We start from the raw sequence: 22,971 nt of genomic DNA on the forward strand, positions 1-22,971 counted from the left end.
CTACACTTAACACCCTCCTCCCTGCTACCACACCCAGTCTTCCTTACCCCCATCACCCTTTTCATCTACCCTGCCTCCCTCCATCCCATCTCCCCTACAACCCCTTCCCCCTCCTCCCCTCCCGCCTCTCACTTCAGGTCCACACTCCATTAGTTGTCCACTGAAATATGAATATAATAGGCGTGGCATTACGCCTAACTGTGCACGGAGGACGAGGCGACGTGTCCGGAATACGAAACAACGGCGCGGAAGAGGAGGCGCCTACACATAATGGAGAGAAGAGTAGTTGAGGAGTAGGGGCAGGGGAAGAATAACTAGGAGGAGGAGTACAAAGATGATAAAGATGAGGGAGGGATAAATCAGTGTAGGAGGAAGAGGAGTCTAGAGATGATAAAGATGAGGTGAGAGAATAGGAGCAGGACTTGAAGTGCTCACAGACGTTGTGAAGATTGTGAACCATATCCGAGGGGCGCAACAACTTCAAGGATTTCTAAAGTGCTTTGTGAAGAAATGGGCTCTGTCTTCTTTGTTCTCCTGTTTCACACGGAGGTACGTTGGCTCTCACGTGGCAAAGTTCTGAATCGCGTGCTGCAACTTCGAGAGGAAATAACGATGTTGCTGCAAGAAGGTCGAACCTCGAAAGAAAATCTTCTTCACGAAATGATGCAAGATGACTGTTTCGTAACAAAGTTGCCTACTTGGCTGATTTCTTCTCTGAAGTGAATTCCCTGAATATTTCACTCCAAGGAAACCTTGCAATGCTGCACACAGTTCGTGACAAAGTGGCAATATTCAAGTGTAAGATTCAACTTTACGTGAAAAGAGTTCAGGACAGTGACACAACTTTCTTCCCTCTATGACAACTATCCTAGATTCTATGGCAGAATCTGAATGCAGTTTCCGTGAGGAGATCTCGGCTCATCTTCTGCCAGTGATTGGAGAGGACCTAACACCCCCACAAAGTGACGATGCAAATCAACAACAAAGAAATAATGGGAATAAATGTGTCATCCTCACACCACTCAGCAACGATCAAAGAAGCAACGATGAAACAGAGCGACCCAACGAAATATCAAAAAATAAAAAATAAAGCAGCATCAGGATTAGCGTCCCGTTGGCAAGACACAAACACCGCCGAGGCTCGGAGGAGGAAGAGGAGGCGGCGGCGGCTCCCTCACGCCTGGCGCCGGGAAGATGCTTGCTGCTGTCTGCCGTGACTCTGGCGGCGGTGATGACGCAGGAGGCCTCTGGTGCCGAGACACGGGCGTTCAGAGCGGCCAAGACTGCGGCCCAGCACCACTCCCGGCCCGGCCAGGCATTCATCGAGGCCAACTGTACCCGACACTTGTGCCCTAATGTAACGCACGGTGCCCGACCTTAAGACCCCTAACTACTAACGACGCCTCCGAGCAGCCCTCCCCTCCTTTATATTCAACCAAATGAAACCTAACAATCCTCTGAGACGTCCACTCCCATACGTAGGGCTAATTAGGACAGGTGAACTCCTCAGGCAGCTCAACACAGTGTCCATCAACAGCTCCAAGGTATGTCGGCATGTGAAAGAGTATTGGTAGAGGATGGAGAAGTCTGCAGAATCCTCACTTTACAGCAGGCATAAGTGCATGTAGCAAATCCTGAGTGGCAATGACTGTCGCTTAACCCCGTCAGTGTCCGGCCCAGCTCAGCATGCCAAGAACACCCCTACAGGAGAACAGCTAGGCAGTTGACAGTAGGACAGAAGAGGCTTGTAGGGAAGAATAAATGTCATGGTGAGCAAACTATAGAATCACACCCTTTTTAACCTGAAACCACAGGTAATTCCAGAGTTGGGTGTGCTCAGAAATAGTTTTCATTGTCAGTGATACAGTAATTGTCATTTGCTACCCTTTCTGTCATGAGTTATTTTTCATATGTTCATTACTGTTCATAATTTGTTTTAATAACTGAGCTCATTTGTGACTCCTTGCCCTGTGTCTGCAAGGAACTGGGGAGGTGATTATGGTGTCATTAAACTTATTATTATTATTATTATTATTATTATTATTATTATTATTATTATCATCACTGAGATCCATGAAAGCAGGTCAAGGGAGGATAGAAAAATGCTACAGACCCAAACCCTTAATGAGCAGACATGGATATAAAGGAGAAAAATCGAAGAAGGGAGTCAAACCCAGTGCCTGGTGAGTTGCCTGACAGCCATAACCTTTCTCCAGGAATGGTGGGACATCCGGCACAGCAAGGATGGGCTGGCGGAGGAGGAGCTGTCCATGAGTGGCTGCAGAGTGGTGTGGTCCCGAGGTCAGGCTGGCCGAGTGGGGTCCCGGCAGGTTGTCAAGTGCACGACCTGAGACTCGGCTGTGATACATGCCATGCTCGCCTCCTCCTACACCTGCCCAGACCAACCGTCCCTGCTGGGAGAACCTGTCCCTCAAGAACCCACAGGTGACCTTTGCTCTTTGACCATTAGTAATATAAGTATGAGGTTGCCAGACCAGACTGATAGACTCTTTTTTATTACAAGGGCAAAAACAAAGACGACAGCAACACACTGCTTCCAACAAAGGTGTAAAGAACGGGAGGCCAAGAGCTGTGTGGCCTCCAATCACCACCCGCCGAGGGAAGCCTTTTTTTTTTTTTTATTATTTTTTTTTTTTTTTTACATCAAAGGAGACGGCTCAAGGGCAACAAAAAGAGTGCATAGAAAAAAAAATCCGGCTCCTCACCGCTCCGTGTTCTTGCTCTTATTTACGGATGTATTTATTTACTCATTCTTTTTTTGTTCATTATTATTTTTTTTCTGCCGCGTGGTGTAATAATGCTGTGGTGGTTCTCTCTTTTTTTTTTCTTCATCCGCATCACTCTCCCATTCATCCTTGACCTTTCCTTTACCATCATTGTCATCCACCTCGTCCTAGTTACAGTAGAGCCCCATTCAGCGCGAGAATTAGGTGGATGAAGCGGCCGCGCTAACTGAATAAAGTAACCAATATGAAAAAAAATATTTGGTGCAGACGTGGGTCTGACTTTTGGGTTTGATAATTACTCAAAATAATCACTCACATTAAAAAAACAACCCTACGATTGGCTGGGCTCTGAAAACACACTTGTGATTCGCTGGGAGTCCGGTGACGTCATCGCCGGCGCTCACCCGGCCAGCGGCCTCGCTGCCTTAAGGCAGTGTGTCACACTGGCTGTTTTCTTCTAACCGTTGTGGCTACTGGCAACGCCCGTGCACCCATCCAGGAGCGAGTTGTCGGTTCACCGTAACCTGGTGTCACACTGAGCCCTTTTCTTCCCACCGCTTTGGCGGCAGCTTGGACAACCGGCAAGTCCAAATTTTCCTGGTGTGCATCACACACAGCCAAGGTCAGTTGCCCGTATCCACATCCACAACGTAAACAAAGCACTTGCCCTGTATCAACATGGCGTAAAGTAAGGGCTCTCGCAGCTTGTGCCGCGCATCATGGCAGCTTGGCGCAATTTTCAAAACTCAGTCGTGGTGGCTGCTCGCGCTAACTGAGGCTTTCGCGCTAATTAATTTTTTCCTTGGTAGATGGTGGCTTGTGCTAATTGATCTCGCGCTAACTGAGGCTTTCACACTAATTAATTTTTTTCCTTGGTAGATGGTGGCTTGTGCTAATTGATCTTGCGCTAAGTGAGGCTTTCACGCTAATTATTTTTTTCCTTGGTAGATGTTGGCTTCTGCTAATTGATCTTGCGCTAAGTGGGGCTCTACTGTACTTTTTTTTCTTCATCCGCTTTGCTCTCCCATTCATCCATTTCCTTGTTCTCTCATTTACTGTCATTGTCATCCACCTCGTTCTAGTTACCTTTTTATTTTCCTTCATCCACATCACTTTTTCTTATTTTTTTATTTTCCCTTCGACGCTCTCATTTACCGTCACAAGGATTACCTTTTGTTCTCGTACGCAGTCTTCCATCTGTTGCACTCTTCTGGGTGTGACCAAGCTATTGTGTTTATTTGTATATCTACAATATTTACTTATTCATTTTTTATTTATTATGTATTTTTACTGTTGCAGGTTCAATCACACACTCTGCGAAGCTTACGTGGAGGAAAACTGGTCTCCCGGCCAGGTGGTCACCAACCTTGTGGCCACGGACCTTGATGCCTGGGACCTGGGCAAGCTGAGATACACCGTCCTGCACCAGACCTCAGAAGCAGCCGTCACCATGAACAAGGAAGGTGAGAAAGACTGAATCTACTTCTACTCTTGAAAGAGATTCGTATGGAAGTTTTACGCATTAATGTTATTGTTCATAGTTATAGTGGAAGTAGTAGTAGTAGTAGTAGGAGGAGGAGGAGCAGGGAAAGGCAGCAGAATAAAGAACTAAGAAGGAGAAAAAAAGAGCTGGAAACCTGCCTTTTTCCCTCCACATATCATTGAAGTTTTACCTGAGATCATATTAAATTAACTTATCTCTTGAAATGCATCTCATACCTCAAGAAAACACATCACTAGAGCATGCTGTTGTTATGCCTTGATTGAAATACAACCTACACTTAACCTAACCTAACAAAACCCTGAACAGTTACCATACATCTTGACTCGGAAAACTCATATTTGCTTCCTTACTAATGAGACTTTCTATATAACAAGAGAGGCCATTCTTTGTTGATTCATATTGAAAGACACCTAAACTTAACCTAACCTAACAAAACCCTCAACAGTTACCATACATCTTGACTCGGAAAACTCATATTTGCTTCCTTACTAATGAGACTTTCTATATAACAAGAGAGGCCATTCTTTGTTGATTCATATTGAAAGACACCCTAAACTTAACCTAACCTAACAAAACCCTCAACAGTTACCATACATCTTGACTCAGAAAACTCATATTTGCTTCCTTACTAATGAGACTTTCTATATAACAAGAGAGGCCATTCTTTGTTGATTCATATTGAAAGACACCTAAACTTAACCTAACCTAACAAAACCCTCAACAGTTACCATACATCTTGACTCAGAAAACTCATATTTGCTTCCTTACTAATGAGACTTTCTATATAACAAAGAGAGGCCATTCTTTGTTGATTCATATTGAAAGACACCCTAAACTTAACCTAACCTAACAAAACCCTCAACAGTTACCATACATCTTGACTCAGAAAACTCATATTTGCTTCCTTACTAATGAGACTTTCTATATTACAATGTGAGGTCATTCTTTGTTGATTCATATTGAAAGACACCCTAAACTCAACATAACCTAACAAAACCCTCAACAGTTACCATACATCTTGACTCAGAAAACTCATATTTGCTTCCTTAGTAATGAGACTTTCTATATTACAATGTGAGGTCATTCTTTGTTGATTCATATTGAAAGACACCCTAAACTTAACCTAACCTAACAAAACCCTGAACAGTTACCATACATCTTGACTCGGAAAACTCATATTTGCTTCCTAACTAATGAGACTTTCTGTATAACAAAGTAGGGTCATTCTTTGTTGATTCATATTGAAAGACACACTAAACTTAACCTAACCTAACAAAGACCTTAATAATTACAATACATCTTGACTCAGAAAACTCATATCTGCTTCCTTAGTAATGAGACTTTCTATATAACAATGTGAGGCCATTCTTTGTTGATTCATATTGAAAGACACCCTAAACTTAACCTAACCTAACAAAACCCTGAATAATTACCATACACTTGACCCAGAAAACTCATATTTGCTTCCTTAATAATGAAACTTTCTATATAACAATGTGAGGTCATTCTTTGTGTATTTATACCATATAGACTTCACCCCTTTCCAGGCAGTCTATACACTGAGACACCCCTGAATCGCGAGTCCCTGCCCGTGCACAGCCTCAAGGTGTCCGTGATGGACGAAGAGATCCAGGCCAGCTTCACGGTGGTGTGCGACATGAACAAAAACCCACCAGTCTTTACGCTGCCGGAGTACCAGGCGAACATCATGGCTCCCAGGACGACCATTCTTAAGGTGGGGAACAGGGAGGAGAATATAGGGAAAGAGGAAGAGAAGCAGAGAAAAAAAGGGGGAAGGGGAGGAGAAAAAAAGAGATGAGGAAGAGGAAGAGAAAAATCAAGCCTCTGTGTTGGATAGTGGAGTGTTTCCCATGTGGTATTGGTGTGCTGGATATCCCTTCACTGGTAGCCTGGTAACATACACTCCCAGGTCTTTCTCTGCCTCTGTGGTGGATAGTGGAGTGTTTCCCATGTGGTATTGGTGTGCTGGATATCCCCTCCCAAGGTGCAGGACTTAAAACTTCATTGAATTGTAGCAGCCACTTTTTGTTCCATTCCTGTAGCTTGGTGATGTCTTCTTATAGGAAATCCACAGTCAAAGGGTTAAATTCATTGTCATTATTTTTGCAGCCAGGAGAAAGCCAGAAATTACAAGAGGTTAATATGCCTTCTCTCTAGGTCATTGGTGTTAAGCTCACCGGGGAGCTGAGCAGTTGGACATCACCCAAAGACATCATATTGAAGGTCGCTGGAATTCTGACAGTTAAAGGCGGCACCGGGGCAATTGTTGAATATTTGGGGCCTGGCGTGGACTCCATCTCCTGCACCGGCATGGCCACGATATGCAACATGGGCGCCGAGATCGGTAAGGTGTGAAGGGGCTTCGTGGTGCAGTGGTTAGCATGCTCAGCTCACAGCCGAGAGAGTTTTATGACCCTGGTGGTAGTGTGACCCTTCTTCTGTACCATGAACCTCAAGAAACACTTATTAGAACCCAGAGAGCCTGAGTTCGATTCCCCGGCAGAGTGGAAAAATTTGGGCGGCTTTTCCGATACCCTACGCCCCTGTCCACCCAGCAGTGTACCAGGCATTAATGGGGGGTTGTGTCCCGTCTCCTGGGGTCTGTTCCCTTCTCCTATAATTCCTTCCCCTTCTGTCTCTCTCCAGCATATGACCACAGATGTTGCGCCCACTAAGCAAAACTTTCCAACTGTTCCCTTCTCCTAGAATTCCTTCCCCTTCTGTGTCTCTCCGGCATGTGACCACAGATGTTGCGCCCACTAAGCAAAACTTTCCAACTGTTCCCTTCTCCTATAATTCCTTCCCCTTCTGTCTCTTTCCAGCATATGGCCACAGATGTTGCGCCCACTAAGCAAAACTTTCCAACTGTCCCCTTCTCCTATAATTCCTTCCCCTTCTGTCTCTCTCCAGCATATGGCCACAGATGTTGTGCCCACTAAGCAAAACTTTCCAACTGTTCCCTTCTCCTAGAATTCCTTCCCCTTCTGTGTCTCTCCGGCATGTGACCACAGATGTTGCACCCACTAAACAAAACTTTCCAACCCTTTCCTCATCAAACTTATTTACCAACTTGTACAGTGCAATCAAATCTCCTCTCTCCCTTCTTTGTTCCAGTGTCGTCAAGTCCATCTCCCTCAATGTCTTCATACGTCATATTCGAGAGTTCTGGGACCATTTTGTTGCAATTCTCTGTCTTGAGTCCAACATAATCTTCCTTTGTATAGTTTTTCCTTTTTTCCTTATATGCCTCATCTTGGTATTCAAATCCTTCCATAGTTTTCATCTGTCATAGTTGATGCCATTCTTTCCTAAGGGGCACTCGTGACTGACTCCTTCATCTAACTCAACATTTTTCTGTGAAAATTAGGTCAAGTCTTGATGGTTGGTCATCTCCTCTTAGCCTTGTTTCTCCTTTAACCCACTGCATCAACAGATTATCACATCAGGTGTGTGTGTGTGTGTGTGTGTGTGTGTGTGTGTGTGTTTAGCTAGTTGTTGTATTTACCTAGTTGTAGTTTTATAGGGCCTGGGCTTGACGTTCGTGTGGTCCCGTCTCTGTATCTACATTTATCCAACTTTTCCTTGAAGCTTTGCACACTCCTTTCTGATACTACATCCTCCTTAGTCTGTTCCAAACCTCTGTACTTCTTTGCAGGAAGCTATATTTCTTTATGTCTCTCAAGCATCTTCCCTTCCTCAATTTTTGACTGTGTCCTCTTGTGTTCCTGGTGGTAATTTCTTCTTTTAGTGGTAACTCCTCGTTGTCTACTTCTTCCATTTTGCTCAATAATTTGTAGATTTGTATTAGGTCTCCCGTTTCTCTTCTTTGTTCTAGTGTTGGTAAGTCCATTTCCTTTAGTCTCTCCTCGTATGTCAATCCCTGGAACCATTTTGTTGCCATCTTTTGTATTCTTTCCAGTTTCTTATGTGTTTCTTCTTATGGGAGACCACACTGCCTCTGCATGTGTGTGTGTGTGTGTGTGGATGAATGAATGACTGTGAGATTAAGGCTGGTATTACAAGACACTTTCCCTGCTCACATCAGCTACTTCTAAAGGTCAAAGGGGGATATCAGTCAGGTTCTAATGAGTGTTTTTCAGGCTCATGGTACAGAAGAAGGGTTAAACTACCACCAGGGTCATAAAACCACCCCTGGAAATGCCCACAACTCCTGCAGCCTTGTCAAATATGTGTTCTTGGGCGGCTAAATGTCTAATAATGCGACCCTAAGTAAATAACTTCCTGATGGAGTGGATGATTGACTTGGCATCTTGTAGCTTTACTCTCAGCTATTTCAAGTTCCCGACTGATGTACTAACACCCTCAGATTGGCTACAGTGAAGGTCGTGGCAGAGAGTGTACTCAAACTCCTACTGTGAGCTACTCCTGATGCCTGCGCCCTCACCACCCCTGTGAAGGACGCCCAGCTGACCCAACCCTCCTCGGTGAGTCTGTCCCACTTAATGTTGCAAGAGTTATCCGGTATACCTTCACTCTCTCATGCTTTCCCTATGTCCTGTGCTGTCCAACTTAATAATGTGAGAGTTAACTGGTGTTTTCACTACCATCTTTTTAGAGAGTCTGATTAAAAAACTAATGCAGGAGTTGTGGTGTTTTTTGTTCCTGTTGAGTGCCTGGACTTACCAGCTGTCTTGTGCTGTCCAACTTATTAATGCAAGAGTCATGGTGTTATTTGTTCCTGTTGGGTGCCTGGACCTATCAGCTGTCTTGTGCTGTCCAGCTTATTAATGCAAGAGTTGGCCTGTATCTTCACTCTTAACCCCTTCACTACGGCCGGGCCAAAACAGCGCCCCGTGCCATATCCGGGATCGCCACGCGCGCCAAATTTCAAATGTTGCTATTGAATATAACAAGTTTTCAGCCATACACTCAACATAATCATCATGTATTATATAAGAAAACATGCAGAGTGGACCGTATTGGCTATACAGGCAGTGCCACACGTGGCCACTTGGTGAACTGTCAAAGCAGTACTTTCCATAGAATTCAAGTTATGTACTAGAGTGGATCTGAGGCTGCCTCCAGGATACAAGGCCTTGGCAGAGTCACCGCTCTGAGCCTACGACCGCTCCCTTATTACCTCTACTCGATTTCCTGACACTACTATTTGACCTGGAGAAAAACTGAAATCGGGTAGGAGTGAAGCGTGTGCAATGTCATCGGCTTGGAGCGATGGCGGCACCATGGCCGTGTATGTATCTCGGAGACAGCTTCAGACACACTATTCTATAACTTGAAATCTATGGAAAGTACAGCTTGGAGTTGAGTGGCCATATGCCTGTATAGCCAATGCGGTCCATTAAATGGTGCACATAAAGAAACTCACTACGGCCGGGCCAAAACAGCACGCTGCGCCGTATCCGGGATCGCCGTGCGCCAAATTTCAAATGTCGCTATTAGATATAACAAGTTTTCAGCCATAAACTCAACACAATCATCATGTATTATATATGAAAACATGCAGAATTAAATGGTGCATATAAAGAAACATAAATTAATTGATAATTTTGAGATGTAAGCAAAAATATAGAGATAAAATAAGTTGTATATTGGTTAAAGCGAGCCAGGACGCAGTATGCGCGTCCTGGGATGTGGTACGGGGCACGCAAGGACACAGTATACACGTCCTCGTGTTGTAGGGGTTAAGCCTTCCCTGTGTCCTGTGCTGTCACCTCTGTAATGCAAGTGGTGGACAATATGAGATACCCTTTGCCTCACAGTTAATGGCCACATAATGAGGTAGAGGAATGAGATAAAATTCATATAAAGCCGTATTTTTGAAAAGGGGAAGGGAGGACTCACCTGATAAAAGATGGCTTTATTTTGTACACTTTTTACTCCTTTTTGAATAAGAACATAGCAGGCAGTAGCTTATCCAGTAGACTATTAGTGCTGCCTCGGAGAATCTTGGAACCATTTGCTGAACTGAGTGCAGACCAACGTGGCTCACGTGAAGCACTTACGAGACTTGGCAACAGAAAACTCCTCAGTTGTATCCTTGACGTGCTAATTTCCCTCAGTGACTCGTGCTGCTCAGTACTCATTAGAGAGAGGTGGTTCAATCTTGTTTGAACCATACTGACTCTTACTTCTTGAGTCTAGTTAATTTTGGAAAGGAGCGTTCACCACTGCAGTTGGTAACCATTAGAGTTAAATAAATCTTCAACGCGATCTCGACATTAGGAGAACAAGACCCAAAAGAATGATCAACTCTCAGACGATACAATGTCATCTCGTAAAGGTCTTGTTGAGATCCAGCAACAGTACAGCCGGGTCGGACCGCAACAGCACTGATCCAATATTTCCCAAAATATATAAGGTACGTCAAGTTTGCAGTATATTGACAGGCCAACATTCGCTGCAGATTTATCTTTACTTAATGTTATGATAACCCCTCGAATGTTGGTCTGTGAATGTGCCGGCAACTTAACGTACACCTATTGAATACACACCAGCAGTGCGGTCGCTTCTGAAAATAAAAAAACTATTTTATACCCCTTTGTCATCACGATATATTATTATACTCAATACCCTACCAACGTACTACTGGCTTACTCATGAGTACAGATACTATTGATAAGAGGCCAAAACTCACACTTAGATTCAGCTGTGCACTTGTGCCTCGACCGCCATTAAAGCTTTTTTCTGTTATTGATATTTAATATAATCTATACTACTAAACTTTTATCTGCATTAATAGGTTAAGTATATTATGTATAACACACCCCTAACTTACCCTACAGACAGTCAAGGAAATACACATTTTAACCCGTCCGCTGCAATTGGCACGGATTTGGCTTTCACTGGTAGCCTGGTGAACTTATACTCCCAGGTCTTTCTCTGCCTCTGTGGTGGATAGTGGAGTGTTTCCTATATGGTGGTATTGGTGTGCTGGATATCCCTTCACTGGTAGCCTGGTGAACTTATACTCCCAGGTCTTTCTCTGCCTCTGTGGTGGATAGTGGAGTGTTTCCTATATGGTGGTATTGGTGTGCTGGATATCCCTTCACTGGTAGCCTGGTAACATACACTCCCAGGTCTTTCTCTGCCTCTGTGGTGGATAGTGGAGTGTTTCCCATATGGTATTGGTGTGCTGGATATCCCTTCACTGGTAGCCTGGTGAACTTATACTCCCAGGTCTTTCTCTGCCTCTGTGGTGGATAGTGGAGTGTTTCCCATATGGTATTGGTGTGCTGGATATCCCTTCACTGGTAGCCTGGTGAACTTATACTCCCAGGTCTTTCTCTGCCTCTGTGGTGGATAGTGGAGTGTTTCCTATATGGTGGTATTGGTGTGCTGGATATCCCTTCACTGGTAGCCTGGTGAACTTATACTCCCAGGTCTTTCTCTGCCTCTGTGGTGGATAGTGGAGTGTTTCCCATATGATATTGGTGTGCTGGATATCCCTTCACTGGTAGCCTGGTAACATACACTCCCAGGTCTTTCTCTGCCTCTGTGGTGGATAGTGGAGTGTTTCCTATATGGTATTGATGTGCTGGATATCCCTTCACTGGTAGCCTGGTAACATGCACTCCCATGTCTTTCTCTGCCTCTTTGGTGGATAGTGGAGTGTTTCCTATATGGTATTGGTGTGCTGGATATCCCCTCCCAAGGTGCAGGACTACATTTTTCTTCATTAAATTGTAGCAGCCACTTTTTGCTCCACTCCTGTAGCTTGGTGAGGTCTTCTTGTAGGAAATCCGTAGTCAAGGGGTTAAGAGAATCCATCGCCAGGACCTTCATGCTATTCAATTTACACATGTTTATGTCTGCTGGAGCCTTGGGTCCAGCTGCAACACCCACAAGTCCGGATCTGGACCGCGGGCCGCCAGTTGAGTTGGGAAGCCCTGGACTATATGCCGTATATGGTGTACTACAATGCCAGGCTTATTATACTATGCCCTAGTGAAGTTTCCTATATTTTCTTATCCCGGAAGCAGCGACGGGCCAGATTTGTGCCGTGATATAAACCCCCAAAAATAGATGATACATAATCTGATCACAAATGCATTGATATATTATATTATGGAATGGTTTGTGTGAGGGGTGATTTTTTTTCATTTTCCTCGCTTAGAGGGACCATTAAGAAACATGATCCCCGCAGCTACCGGGTTATAATTATATAGTAATATCATTTATAATAATATTACAAAAAATCAGGAAAATGAGTAATTATATTGTCTCGGCCTTCTGTGCCTAAGGGCAAAAACTTTAGTTACTAATTTTTTACATTCCCGCGGGGCCTGTACCACGTGCTAAATGTGCTACTAGGTTAACCCCTTGAATGCGGATTTCCTACAGTTAGACATCACCAAGCTACTGAAATGGAGCAAAAAGTGGCTGCTACAATTCAATGAAGAAAAATGTAAAGTCCTGCACCATGGGAGGGATATCCAGCACACCAATACCACATGGGAAAACACTCCTCTATCCACCACAGAGGCAGAGAAAGACCTGGGAGTGTATGTTACCAGGCTACCAGTGAAGGGATATCCAGCACACCAATGCCACATGGGGAAACACTCCACTACCCACCACAGAGGCAAGAAAGACCTGGGAGTGTATGTTACCAGGCTACCAGTGAAGGTATATCCAGCACACCAATACCACATGGGGAAACACTCCACTATCCACCACAGAGGCAAGAAAGACCTGGGAGTTAGGGTGGATCAAAAAATCCGACTTTAATATTTTAAATTGTAATAGTGTGGAAAATATGGGGGATGTTGATCGTAACTTGCAACAAAAAAATTAGACTTGTGAATAAATATCTTCAGGTGCCCCAAAGCCATTAAATATAATGCATAATTGATAAAACTTGCATATTCCTTTATGTATAATAAATAGCTACCTAAAGGTATTTTAAATTGTAATAGTGTGGAAAATATAGGGGATTATAATAGTTGTTTGCAGCAGAAAAATTAAACTTGCGAATAAATATCTTCAGGTGCCCCAAAGTCATTTAATATATAGCAAAATTCATTAAAAGTGGCATATTTCTTCATGTATAGTAACTAATGCCTAAAGTACATAAAGTGACAAGTGTGGCAGAATTTTATATATATATATATATATATATATATATATATATATATATATATATATATATATATATATATATATATATATATATATATATATATATATATATATATATATATATATATATATATATATATATATATATATTAGTGCTTAAATAAGAGTTTTAACTGGGAAACAGCGGTAGGAAATTGTAGTGATTGCACACTGTTACATCAGGCTTACCCAGCCTGCTCTGAGCCCGGGTTCCCTGACTCTTCTTGCCCAGTACTGAGCCTTACTTCGTACTGTATGGATGTCTTTACTGTGTGTTTATTAATGCTAAATTATAGCCTAATTTAGCATATTTTGGCTCCAGACTTATAAGACAACATGGCTAAGACACATACAACTAGATCAGCAGATGAGTGCCCCATTTTGGACATGGGAAGATTTATGGCATTGAGTATTACCAACTTATGAGACAGTAATGAGATGTTATATATTTGTGAGAAATGATCTGAAGAAGAGCACAAATAAGGATCCCTCATTCTCAGAAATTGCTGACAAGGTTGTAGAAAGGCTAAAGGTAGTTTGGAAAACACATCTATTCCAACAGTGTCAAATCAACGGATTGAACAAAAGCTAAAATGTTACCATTCAAAGTATCGCAACATATTAAAACCCCACAAAGGCAGAAGTGACTCTCAAGCTTACAGGGCAAAACTTGAAGCATTCAAGTTAGAAGCACAGAACAAATTGTTTGACATTGCAGCATGTAAATGTAAACTACCATCAAACTGTGCTTGTCCCAAAGAAAGAAAGGTTCCAAAGGAAGAACATATTTTCCTGTTAGATCAGAGAAGTGAGCGGAAAATGGTCATTGATCGAGTGGACATAACATTAACCAAGAAAAGACTGCAACAATGCTAAGGAAGCAAAGAGAACAACAACTGTTATCCCATACAGATTGTACGGACACCACCAATACTGATCTTGACATTTCATCAGAAAGTGATAATATATCTGAGCATACAGATGATGATGAGCTATATCCAGAACCAACACCTTCCAAACGAATGCTTGAGAAGAAGCATATGTCTTCCCTAGGAAGAAGAAACCAAACATCTTCAAACTGTAGCATGTGCATGTGATCGAGCTGGTGTGTCAGACAGAGCTGCAGCTCTTATTGTAAGTTCTGCTTTGCAAGATATTGGAGTTGTATCAAGCCAAGACATGTCAGAAGTTGTGGACAGAAACAAAATTAGAAGAGCTAGGCAAAAGATGCGATCATCCAGCATCAATCAAAGAGAACATAAAGCAATCACAGGCATATATTTTGATGGCAGGAAGGATTTGACATTAACCCAAGAAATGAAGGGGGGTAAATACTACAGAAAGAAAATAATGGAAGAACATATAGCTCTGGTTCATGAACCTGGAGCAGAGTACATGGGTCATTACAGTGTAACATGTGGGTCTGCAGAGGGGATAAGTAAAGGCTTCTTTCAGTATGCTGAAGAAAATGATATTGACCTGAAAGACCTTGTTGCAATTGGCTGTGATGGCACAGTAGTTAACACAGGAGAAAAAGGAGGAGCCATAAGGATGATTGAAGTGAAGCTTAACAAACCAGTTCATCATTTCATTTGTCAACTCCATGCAAATGAGCTGCCACTGCGTCACTTAGTGGAAAAACTTGATGGAAAAACATATGGCCCACATGGTTTCACTGGGCCAATTGGTAAACTGCTCAATGACTGTGAGAATCTTCCCATTGTAGCATTTGAAATAATTGATGCAGAAAAGCCAACTGTACATTGTAATGATCTTAGCACTGACCAGAAGTACTTACTTGAAATTCACCAAGCAATTATCACAGGAATTTGTTCACCAGATTTGGCACATCGCAGCCCAGGAAAAATGGCCCACTCCCGTTGGGTAACGACTGCAAACCGCTTGCTTCGTTTGTACATCTCAACTGATAAGCCTTCCAAGATATTCTGCAGCATTGTGCAGTACATAATGCAGGTTTATGTGCCAATGTGGTTTTCCATTAAGCAGAGCACATCTTTTGTAAATGGGCCAAAGCACATACTCAAGACAACTGAACTCACAAGAAACCTTGGTGATGATGTGTGTGATATTGTTAGACCTGTAATTCAGAGAAATGCTTTCTTCTGCCATCCAGAAAACATTTTAGCAGCAATGATAGTAGACAACAAAGATGAAACAAGAGAATTAGGCTGGAGGAGAATAAAGAAGACCCGGCAGAAAAACAAACAGAAATCTGTGAGATGCTTCAAGGTTCCTCCTATAAATTTTGATGCAACGGATTACACAGATCTGATTGACTGGCAGCTAAGTCATATCTCTGAGCCACCACTAACAAGGAATATAACAGATGAAGACATTGAACACCACATTATAAATAGGAGTAAAATGACATTTGAAGCATTTCCTTGTCATACTCAGGCAGTGGAGAGAATAGTTAAAGAAGTCAGTGATGCTTCATTGAAGGTGTGTGGGCATGAGGCACGTCATGGATATATACGATCAAGACTTGCATCACGTGTCAAGATACCACGCTTTGAAAGTAAAACTAACTTCAAAGCATAAGCAAATGTTAAAGAAATTAATAATTGAATTTGTCATGCTCAAGGATGGGTGGTTGGGATGGGCATGGGCGGAGCTCGACACACAGCCACCTCCTCGTGGTGAGCTCTGGATAGTCTTACTTAAGATGAACTGAGAGCTGTGTATCTGGACATTAATAATAGATGTATAAAACATGGCATATTACAATGGAAAGCAATATTGTTGCAGAAACATAGATCTCTGCTCACAGGCAACAACATATCGAGTAATTATCACTTATTATATTTTTCAAAGATGTTGGGGCACCTGATAATGTAGTATTAGACATTTGAGCTTTTAACAGTGTTAAACTCTTTGCTAAGCCCATATTTTCCACACTATTACATGATGAAAAAAACAAAATTTTCTTTTTTCGCCAATTTCGATCCACCCTACTGGGAGTGTATGTTACCAGGCTACCAGTGAAGGGATATCCAGCACACCAATACCACATGGGAAACACCACTATCCACCACAGAGGCAAGAAAGACCTGGGAGTGTATGTTACCAGGCTACCAGTGAAGGGATACCCAGCACACCAATACCACATGGGAAACACCACTATCCACCACAGAGGCAAGAAAGACCTGGGAGTGTATGTTACCAAGCTACCAGTGAAGGGATACCCAGCACACCAATACCACATGGGAAACACCACTATCCACCACAGAGGCAGAGAAGGACCTGGGACTATATGTTACCAGGCTACCAGGGAAGGCCAAATCTGTGCCAATCAAAGCGGACGGGTTAAACCGACACTGAGTCACTTGGGGCCATAAACTTACTCACCAATACCCTTATACTGGCTCACTATGTTACATAATAAGAACCACTACCAGGGCTGCACATATGAATCTTACCAGGGCACACACTAATAATTATTTGTCCTGGTATAGTGTGGCTAATTCTTCTGGCTCCGTGGTGTAGTGGTTATCATGCCTACCTATGAATCTGCCGGCCAGGTTGGGATCCCCCTCCCTGAACAGTCATTTAATTGTAGCCCACTTATGAATTTTCCCCCAGAACATTTGAGTAAGAGTTAATTTTGTCATATGTAGGTGAGTAAGGTTATGTGATGTTCATCCTTCCTTTCAGGCGGGCTAGATGTACCAAGTGTTAGACCTTAATGTATAGCTATCTAGTTGTATCTCTCTCTCTCTCTCTCTCTCTCTCTCTCTCTCTCTCTCTCTCTCTCTCTCTCTCTCTCTCTCTCTCTCTCTCTCTCTCTCTCTCTCTCTCTCTCTCTCTCTCTCTCTCCCCCATCTCTCTCTCTCTCTCTCTCTCTCTCTCTCTCTCTCTCTCTCTCTCTCTCTCTCTCTCTCTCTCTCTCTCTCTCTCTCTCTCTCTCTCTCTCTCTCTCTCTCTCTCTCTCGCGCTCTTTCCCTCCCCCCCATCTCTCTCTCTCTCTCTCTCTGTCTCAATCTTTTTATTTCCTTCATCATTTCTCTCCCTTCCTTCCTTCCTTCCTTCCTTCCTTCCCAGTGTTCCTTCCTTTTCATTGTCATTCTCCCTTCTGATGTTTTCCTTTCCTTCCTCCAGTGTGCCCCTGAGAGCTCCCTGCAGCACAGCGAGTCTCTTCTTGGACGGCTCAGAGGCACAGAAGATGTAGCCAGACTTGCCGGCCAAACCCGAGGGTGAGTCCACACCCTGAGACACTTATGTTAGCCTGTCTGTCTGCCTCAACAACCCTCAACTCGTACAGGAAACTGTTAATTAAAAGATGAGACACTTTTTGTTAGTCTGTCTACTTAAAATTAATCTTGTCTTGGTCTGTTTACTTGGTCTAGACACAGAAAGTAATGACATCAAGATAATTATGGAACAACAATGAGAATAAGTCACACATCTGCCCAAAAAATACTCAGACTCGTGTGATATATATATATATATATATATATATATATATATATATATATATATATATATATATATATATATATATATATATATATATATATATATATATATATATATATATATATATATATATATATATATATATATATATATATACACACATACATACATACAGCAGTGGGTCTCAGCAGGCCTGGCAGACCATGGTGTTGTGGAGTCACTCAGTACAAGTATATTACATTGTCAATATCTAGGTAGGCAGGGAAATTTAAGTCCCCTGTGTGTGTGTGTGTGTGTGTGTGTTTTTTCTATGTAATATTATACATTCTCTCTCTCTCTCTCCCCCTTCTACTTATAATTTCTTCTCCCTTTTCCTCCACTTACCTTCTTCCTCTTCCTTACCTCCTTCCTTCCTTCCTCCTCCTTTCTTTCTCTTCCTCTGCTCATTACATTTTCTCTTAAGAACATAAGAACATAAGAACGCAGGAGTCTACAAGAGGCCGGTAGGCCTGTACGAGGCAGCTCCTTTGACCCTAAGCTCCCGTGTATCTAACCCCACCTAATATCGCTGTCCATGAATTTATCTAGTATATTTTTGAATGTGACAATTGTATTGGCACTCATCACATGATTGCTAAGCCTATTCCACTCATCCACCACCCTGTTAGTAAACCAATTTTTGCCTATGTCCCTGTTGAATCTGAATTTATCCAGTTTAAATCCGTTACTTCGTGTCCTACCCGGTTCTCTTACCAACAAAACCTTATGAATGTCTCCCTTATTAAAGCCCTTCATCCATTTATAAACCTCGATCATGTCTCCACGCACCCTTCGCCTTTCTAGAGAATGCAAGTTTAACTGTTTGAGTCTTTCCTCGTATGGCAAGTTTCTCAACCCCTGAATCATCTTAGTCATCCTCCTCTGCACCGATTCTAACATTTTGATATCCATTCTATAGTAGGGTGACCAGAACTGAACCGCATAGTCAAGATGAGGTCTAACTAATGCTAAATATAGTTTGAGGAAGACTTCGGGGCTTCTGTTGCTTACGCTCCTTGAAATAAATCCCAGTACCCTATTAGCTCGATTTCTAGCTTGAATGCATTGTGCCCTTGGACGGAGATCAGAGCTCACTAAGACCCTAAATCCTCTCGCACCCAGACCTACTTATGAGAGTGTCATTTAAGCAATAGTTATGTGAGGGGTTGTTCCTACCTACACTCAGAATACTGCACTTCCCTACATTGAACTCCATCTGCCATTTATCCGCCCAGTCATATAATCTGTTGAGTTCACCTTGGAGAATACTAGCGTCCTGATCCGACTCAATTACTCTACCGATCTTGGTATCATCTGCAAATTTACTAACATCACTACTAATTCCTGTGTCTAAGTCATTGATATAAATAATAAACAAAAGTGGACCTAATACCGAACCTTGTGGGACCCCACTCGTAACACATCCCCAGTCAGATCTTTTACCATTGATTTGCACTCTTTGCTTCCTATTGCTAAGCCACGCCTTGACCCAGTTCAAAACTTTACCCTCTACTCCGTGAGCCTGTAATTTAAGCAACAGTCGTTGGTGAGGAACTTTGTCAAACGCTTTACTAAAATCAAGATAGATTACATCATAATTTTCATCTCTGTCAACCGCCTCAAATACTTTATTGTAGAAGGACAAGAGATTGGTGAGGCATGACCTACCTTTTGTGAACCCATGCTGCGAGTCGTGAATTAACAATTAAGCTACGTTTCTCTAAATGCTCCCGAATGTTCCTGGCTATTATGGACTCCAGCATCTTCCCTATAACCGATGTTAAGCTAATTGGGCGATAGTTTGAAGCAACTGACCTGTCCCCCTTTTTAAAAATCGGCGTCACATTAGCTACTTTCCATAGGCTCGGCACATAGCCAGTATTTACCGACATCTTAAAGATGTCGGTTAGTGGGTCACTGATTATATCACCTAACTCCTTTAATACCCTCGGAAATATCCCGTCAGGACCTGGCGACTTGTTCTTCTTAAGCTTATCTATCTCATCCTGAACTACTTGCCTGGTAATGATTATATCCCTCAATTTATCGCCATCCCCGCCCTCGTACACCTGAACTCTTTCCGGTATAGTCGTTCGATCCTCCTGTGTGAATACTGAAAGGAAGTAGTCGTTCAACAATGTGCTCATATTTTCGTAATTTTCTACTAGCTCCCTGTGTTTGTTTTCAGCGGTCCAATTTTCTCCCGTGTTTTTGTTCTATACATCTGAAAGAAGCCCTTAGGATTACTTTTCGCCTCATTTGCTACTTTGATCTCATAGTTCTTTTTGCTATCCTGGTGTTTTCTTAACTAATCTAGATAGTTCGACGTACCGGCCCCTGAGATGTGTTTCCCCATTCTTTATTTTCTGATAAATTCCTTCTTTAACCCAATCTCGTGTTTTAGTCCACGAGTCATCCACTTAGGATCATTGTTTTCTTTCTAAGTGTTCGCTGTGGTATATGCTGTTCTTGCCCTCTACTATTACTGTAACTAAATTATTGTAAGACATTTCTACCTGGTTCTCCTGGCTCTCCAATCCGCAGTTCTGGCCCTCATGAATCCCTAAATTATCCCAGTTTACCCCTTCAAGATGTCTTCGAAGCCCCTCGTAGTTTGCTCTTCTAAAATCTGGCACTAACACTGGGTTTGGTTCGCGGGTTACCATGATCTAAGCTAAAACGAACCGTTCTGTGATCACTATTTCCTAACTCTCCGCCCACCTCCAACTCACGTAGCAAGTTCCCATTATTGGGCAGGACTAAGTCTAATATGTTATCTCCTCTGGTAGGCTCAGTAACTACCTGCTTAAGGAAATTATCTTGTATAACTTCAAGAAAGTCCTCGGCTTCCAGGTCACCCACTAGATCTTCCCAGTCTATATTCCTATAATTAAAGTCCCCCATTACGCAGACATTTCTACTCATACTCGCCCTGCCAATCTCCTGTAGTAATATACTCGTGTCCTGCCTGTTAAGGTTGGGTGGCCTGTACAGAACTCCTAGAGTTAGTTTTTCTTTCCCTTTGTAAACGTCCACCCAAACTGATTCTGAATCCATGTTAGTTTTGACTGAGTTGTTAACTAAACATTTAAGTGAGTCTTTAACATATAGCGCAACTCCACCTCCCTTTCTGCCCCTTCTGTCTTTGTGAAACATCTGATAACCCGTTATTTCAAATTCTGATCTAAAATTTATATTAGCAGTGTCTATCCATGTCTCAGTGATCGCTATTATGTCAAAATTTTCTGAACAAGCTTCACCCCTTAGTAAGTCTATCTTGTTTCTGAGGCTCCTGCTGTTAGTATAGAAGATTCTTAGCCCGTCCTCTGTTACTCCTCTAGAATTACTTCTAAGCTGCCTGGTTATATTATGAGCTAGATGTCCCCTCCCATTACTCCTCCCCCCCTCGCCCATACTAAAAAATCCCTCAGGGTACCAAGTGCTCGCTCAAGGGAGTCTGAGAGAGCCTCAACACCCTTGAACGTCAAGTGTATCCCGTCACGGGCGTAGAGGGTGTCGTTGCCAAAGAAGAGGTCCCAATAATTATTGTCGACGAACAGCCACCCATTGTGCTCGCAGTGCTCAGCAAGTCTGCTGTTCACTGCTATCGCCCTTCCCTCCCTCCCTCCATTTGGTTCTCTCCCTTTTTTCCTCCTCCTCCTCTTCTTCCTCTTTTTCTCATATTTATCTTCTTCAGCAGTTTCTCCTCCTCCTGTTATTGCATCTTCCTCTTTTTTCCTCATTTGGTCTCTCTCTTTCCTCTCCCTTCTATTTCTAATTTCTTCTCCATTTTCCTCCACTTACCTCCTTCCATTTAGTTCTCTCCCTTCCTCTTCTTTCTCTTCCTTGGATCATCACATTTTCTCTTCCTTCTTCCTCTTCCTTGCCTCCTTCCTCCCTCCATTTGGTTATCTCCCTTCCTTCCTCCTCCTTTATTCTCTTTCTCTGATCATCACATTTTCTCTTCCTTTTTTTCCTCTCTCATATTTCTCTTTTTAGCATAGTTTCTCCTCCTCCTCCTTCTGTTATTGCATCTTCTTCATTTGGTATAGCTCTCTCTCTCCAATCCATTAATACAGTTATTCTCCTCAGGTGTGTGTTGATGTTGGGACCAAGAAGAAGAAGAGGAGGAAGATGATGATAAAGGCAACAGGAAGATCAGAAGAAGAGGAGGAAGAATGGAAGAAGAGAAGAGAACACACACACACACACACACACACACACACATATGACAAACACCTTTTTCTATATTTTTCATTTTTATTAATCCATACAACATACATTAGCTATATACATATAATACAACATATGCATAACTATATACATTAGATCATAGAGTGAGTGAGTGAGTGAGACTCGAGAGGCGAGATAGAGGTGCTCTCTCTCTCTCTCTCTCTCTCTCTCTCTCTCTCTCTCTCTCTCTCTCTCTCTCTCTCTCTCTCTCTCTCTCTCTCTCTCTCTCTCTCTCTCTCCTCACCTCACCACAGCTCACAGGACCCTACAGATGTACCTCCCACAGTATGTTGACAACTGCCCACAGACACATACCCCCCCAGCCTCATGAAGGACCCCCTTCTCCTTCCCTCCCCCCCTAGCCAACATAGCACCCACATAGCCTTATCAAAGTTACTATGTATATGCATGTATGTGTGTTTTTCTATTAATGAAAAGTTAATTTGTAATGTTTGTGTGTTCTATTCCTATGAGAGAGAGAGGAAGAGAGGAAAAGGTAAAGAGGGAGAGAGAGAGGAGGTAAGGGAAGGAGAGAGATGAGAAAAGGAAAAGAAATAATGTAAGAAAGAACAAAGAAATTTACAGATAAAAGAGAGAGAAAGGTATCAGAAGGGAGAGGGAGAGAGGCAAGGTAATAATATTGAATAGTAAGTGTCTCAACTAACCTACTAACTAACTATGGGATGACCAGAGAAAGAGAGAGAGGAGATATTAAGGCAAGGCAAGGTAAGGGCGTAGGGTATCGGAAAAGACGCCCAAATTTTTCCACTTCGCCCAGGAATGGAACCCGGTGCGAAATATAGAAACTGTAAGCAAGTTGAACATTTCTCTCTGCAAGTTATTTTACAGGTGCTGTGTACACAGGCATTGAAAAGTCAATCATTTAATTAT

General features: G+C 42.7%; 1 protein-coding gene across 4 annotated transcripts; it reads left to right on the forward strand.

The window, feature by feature from the left end:
* Positions 1-1,451: 1,451 nt before the first annotated feature.
* LOC126990745 (protocadherin Fat 1-like) lies at positions 1,452-22,482 on the forward strand. 4 transcript variants are annotated; one of them, XM_050849410.1, is made up of 8 exons: positions 1,452-1,544; positions 2,217-2,445; positions 4,047-4,210; positions 5,799-5,986; positions 6,430-6,616; positions 8,600-8,717; positions 17,491-17,585; positions 21,940-22,481. In XM_050849410.1, the coding sequence occupies exons 2-6, from the start codon at positions 2,219-2,221 to the stop codon at positions 8,611-8,613; spliced, it is 780 nt and encodes a 259-aa protein (XP_050705367.1). In that variant the 5' UTR covers positions 1,452-1,544; positions 2,217-2,218; the 3' UTR covers positions 8,614-8,717; positions 17,491-17,585; positions 21,940-22,481. The 4 variants fall into 4 exon arrangements, with proteins under 4 accessions (XP_050705367.1, XP_050705368.1, XP_050705365.1 ...); XM_050849411.1 differs by lacking the exon at positions 1,452-1,544 and adding an exon at positions 1,578-1,769 and having other exon boundaries at positions 21,940-22,482; XM_050849408.1 differs by lacking the exon at positions 1,452-1,544 and having other exon boundaries at positions 1,578-2,445; positions 21,940-22,482.
* The last annotated feature ends 489 nt before the right edge of the window (positions 22,483-22,971 follow it).

Source organism: Eriocheir sinensis, unplaced genomic scaffold, assembly GCF_024679095.1.
Source record: "Eriocheir sinensis breed Jianghai 21 unplaced genomic scaffold, ASM2467909v1 Scaffold195, whole genome shotgun sequence".
In the NCBI taxonomy this organism is placed as follows: domain Eukaryota; kingdom Metazoa; phylum Arthropoda; class Malacostraca; order Decapoda; family Varunidae; genus Eriocheir; species Eriocheir sinensis.

Coding starts and splice junctions, on each gene's coding strand:
- LOC126990745 (XM_050849408.1), top strand. CDS start 2,135: ATGGATATAAAGGAGAAAAATCGAAGAAGGGAGTCAAACCCAGTGCCT. Junction 4,211..5,798: donor CGTCACCATGAACAAGGAAG/GTGAGAAAGACT, acceptor ACCCCTTTCCAG/GCAGTCTATACACTGAGACA. Junction 5,987..6,429: donor CCAGGACGACCATTCTTAAG/GTGGGGAACAGG, acceptor CCTTCTCTCTAG/GTCATTGGTGTTAAGCTCAC.